Here is a 3,313-nt window from a genome sequence, read left to right on the forward strand (position 1 = left end):
CGTAAGAAAATAGGTAAGATTGATAGTGGATTCTTGTGCTTTCTCATAGAAGGCTGCAGGGTAGAGCGAATTGCAATCTAGGGCTGGGCAAGCTGCCTTGATCTTGACCTTGGTGGTCGATCGAAGGGGTTGCTAGTCCCTAGGTGTCAATTCAGAGACCCGTGTTGGCCTTGTGGGAGGAAGCCAAGAGAGGGAAAGGATCGAGAGAGATCCTGCTCGCAGGAGCGCCTCAACAGAGAGTAGGATCGAAAGATCTGAACTTCGGGATAAATCTCTCGTGTCTTTGTTCTTGTGATTTCGTGTTCTGTTTGTTCCTGCGATCTTCGTGATGGAAGATGACGAAACACCTCAAGAGATGTATGACCGGATGATGGTCATAGTGAACAAGATCTGTGGCCTTGGGAGTGAAGACATGACGGATCATGTGGTGGTGAAGCGCTTGCTCCGGGCAATTTCACCAAGGAATCCTACCTTGGTGACTTTGATCTGTGAGTCAAGCGGTTTCAAGAGAATGACTCCAAGTGATGTGCTCTCAAGGATCATCTCGCATGAACTCTTGGAGGAAGAAGCCAAGAAAGTTAAGAAATACGCCACCAATGCCGCCCAAGCCAAGAACAAGGAGATTGCATTTAAGGCAAAGAAGACTAGCTCCAAGTTTCAAGAAGAGAGCTCAGGTGACTCAGAGAGTGAGGATGGAGAACTCGCTCTCTTGGTCCACAAATTCAAAAAATTCCTTCACAAGAAGAGCCATGGGAGAAAGGATGAAGATCGGTACAAGAGGCAATCCAAGAAAACATGCTATGAGTGCAAGGAGTTTGGGCGCTTCATAGCGGATTGCCCCAAGCTCGTTAAGAGCAAGGAGGACAAGGGCAAGACCAAGTATTTCAAGAGAAGGCCCGGGAGAGCTCACATTGGTGAAGAGTGGTTCTCAAGTGACAATGAGAGCGACAAAGAGGAGGAGCCCAAGTCAAGCGACACCAAGAGCAAAGGCGTCGCTACCATGGCCATATCGTCATCAAGCACGGAGTGGCTCTTCTCCAACTTGAATGACGACGACGATGATCATATGCCATTGTGCCTCATGGCGCAAGGGCACAAGGCATACTCCTCCAGTGGCTCGAGTTGGGTGATCGATAGCTGATGCACTAATCATATGACCGGAGAAAGGAGTATGTTTATTTCACTCGACGAGAAATGGAGGAAATTGCGACGATATTATCTTTGGAGATGACAACAAAGGAAAGGTAATGTGCTTAGGTAAAATTGCTATCTCCAAAGACAATTCTCTCTCAAATGTCCTTCTCGTTGAGTCCCTTAGCTACAATCTACTCTCGGTTTCTCAATTATGTAAGCTTGGATTTAATTGCCTCTTCACCGATATAGATGTTATCGTCTTTAGGAGAGATGACAAATCGGAGGTGTTTAAGGGAAGATTAAAGGGAGATCTCTATCTGGTCGACTTCGACAATGATAGAGTTAACTCTGAATCTTGCTTAATCGCCAAATCGACTCTTGGATGGTTTTGGCATCGACGCCTTGGTCACTCCGGGATGAGAAATTTGTCAAATCTTCTAAAGGGGGAGCACATTCTTGGCTTATCTAATGTCATTTTTGAGAAAGACTGAGTTTGTAGTCCTCGTCAAGCGGGGAAGCAAGTTAGAACCTTCCACCCACAAACAACATCATGATAACTACAAGACCATTGGAGTTATTGCACATTGACCTATTCAGACCAATAGCTTATCTAAGCTTGGAAGGTAACAAACACGGTCTAGTAATTGATGATGACTTTTCTCGCTTCACTTGGGTTTTCTTTCTCTATGACAAGAGTGAAACTCAAGAAATCTTCAAGCAATTTGTGAAGAGAGCGCAAAATGAGTTTGAAGTGACGATAAAAAGAGTTTGGAGTGATAACGGAGGAGAATTCAAGAATACCCAAGTTGAAGAGTTTCTTGATGAAGAGGGAATCAAGCACGAGTTCTCCGCTCCTTATGATCCTCCTCAAAATGGGATTGTAGAGAGGTAGAACCAGCCACTTATCGAGATGGCTCGGACAATGCTTGATGAGTACAAGACTCCGAATGTCTTTTGGGCCGAAGCCGTCAACACCGTGTGCCACTCCCTCAACCGTCTATACCTCCACAAGCTTCTCAAGAAAACTGCATATGAACTTCTAATCGGTAAAAAGTCAAACGTATCCTGCTTTCGTGTCTTTGGTTGCAAATGTTTCATTCTTAGCAAAAGGCCTAGATCATCTAAGTTTGCATCCAAAGTAGATGAAGGTTTTCTATTAGGATATGAGGCAAATGCACGTGTCTATTAGGATATGAGGTCGTGATGCATCTGATCGAGGCCTTGCAGCACCGTGCACATCCTACCGAAGGTAGGGTCTTGCTCACTTCGGGCAGACCGAAACCGACTGACCATGGAATTGGGTCCACGACCAGGGTGATACCGGTAAGCCGAATGCCGAAACTTCAGGTCGTGCCTGGCCCTGAGCGTTGTCATCAGACTGTAAGCAGCTTCCTGGTAGGCATGCTCATGCGAACCTCCAGCTCCTTCTGCTTCCAAGTTAGGGAGGAAACCGGGGATTCCATGTAGCTCCAATCTGACTCGGTGGGGAAACTCGCCTTCAAGAGGGTGGATCATGGTGTACTCCGGCTCATAGGGGTATCCTGCCGTGAACGAGACTCTTGCCAACTCTGCCACGAATCCAGCCATTCCGTTTCCACGATGGTACAAAGGGTGGTCAGCCATCTAAAGAACACAAGGATTTGGAATCAATAGATGCAAAATTTTATTTCAAGATAAATAAATCATAAAAGAAACAAAGTAAATAAAGTTTTACCCGTAAATCGATTTACTCACGCTTTTCAACCAAAGGGGTTTTGTCTTTTTAAATCACTCACGCTTTGAAAAGCACTAACCCATTTTCAAAACACTCTAACTTTCGCAAACTATGCACAAACATGAAAAGCAGAGGGCTCTTAGAGTTTCCATTGGGCTGATCCTACGGTCAAAGGAGGCTCTGATACCAACTTGTCACGCCTAGAAATTCCTCACACGAATTTCTGAACTTAATTGTGTATTAAATCCCTGTCTAGGACCAGCCAGGGTACACAAAAAGAGAATGTTGATTACATAACCATCGTTCTTAGAAACAACTGAAAATAACACTTATTCTAGCGGAAATGCAGCGGAAAGAAAAAGGTAGACTAGCTCCAGCGGGTACGGCTCCAGTCCACAGGCAAAGCTTCAACGGTGGAACAGCTCACTCCTGAGAGGCACCTCCATCGGACTCAACTTCCAGCCC

The 3,313-nt window shown here is 45.5% G+C and overlaps 1 protein-coding gene across 1 annotated transcript; it reads left to right on the forward strand.

Annotated features, from left to right (window-relative positions):
- The first annotated feature begins 328 nt into the window (after nt 1-328).
- LOC121054985 lies at nt 329-1,141 on the forward strand. The gene has a single exon (XM_040526296.1). The coding sequence runs from the start codon at nt 329-331 to the stop codon at nt 1,139-1,141; it is 813 nt and encodes a 270-aa protein (XP_040382230.1).
- The last annotated feature ends 2,172 nt before the right edge of the window (nt 1,142-3,313 follow it).

The sequence above is a fragment of the Oryza brachyantha genome, chromosome 7 (assembly GCF_000231095.2).
Source record: "Oryza brachyantha chromosome 7, ObraRS2, whole genome shotgun sequence".
NCBI lineage: Eukaryota > Viridiplantae > Streptophyta > Magnoliopsida > Poales > Poaceae > Oryza > Oryza brachyantha.

What these genes read in the sequence shown, in the direction of transcription:
- LOC121054985 (XM_040526296.1), top strand. Translation starts at nt 329, where the DNA reads ATGGAAGATGACGAAACACCTCAAGAGATGTATGACCGGATGATGGTC.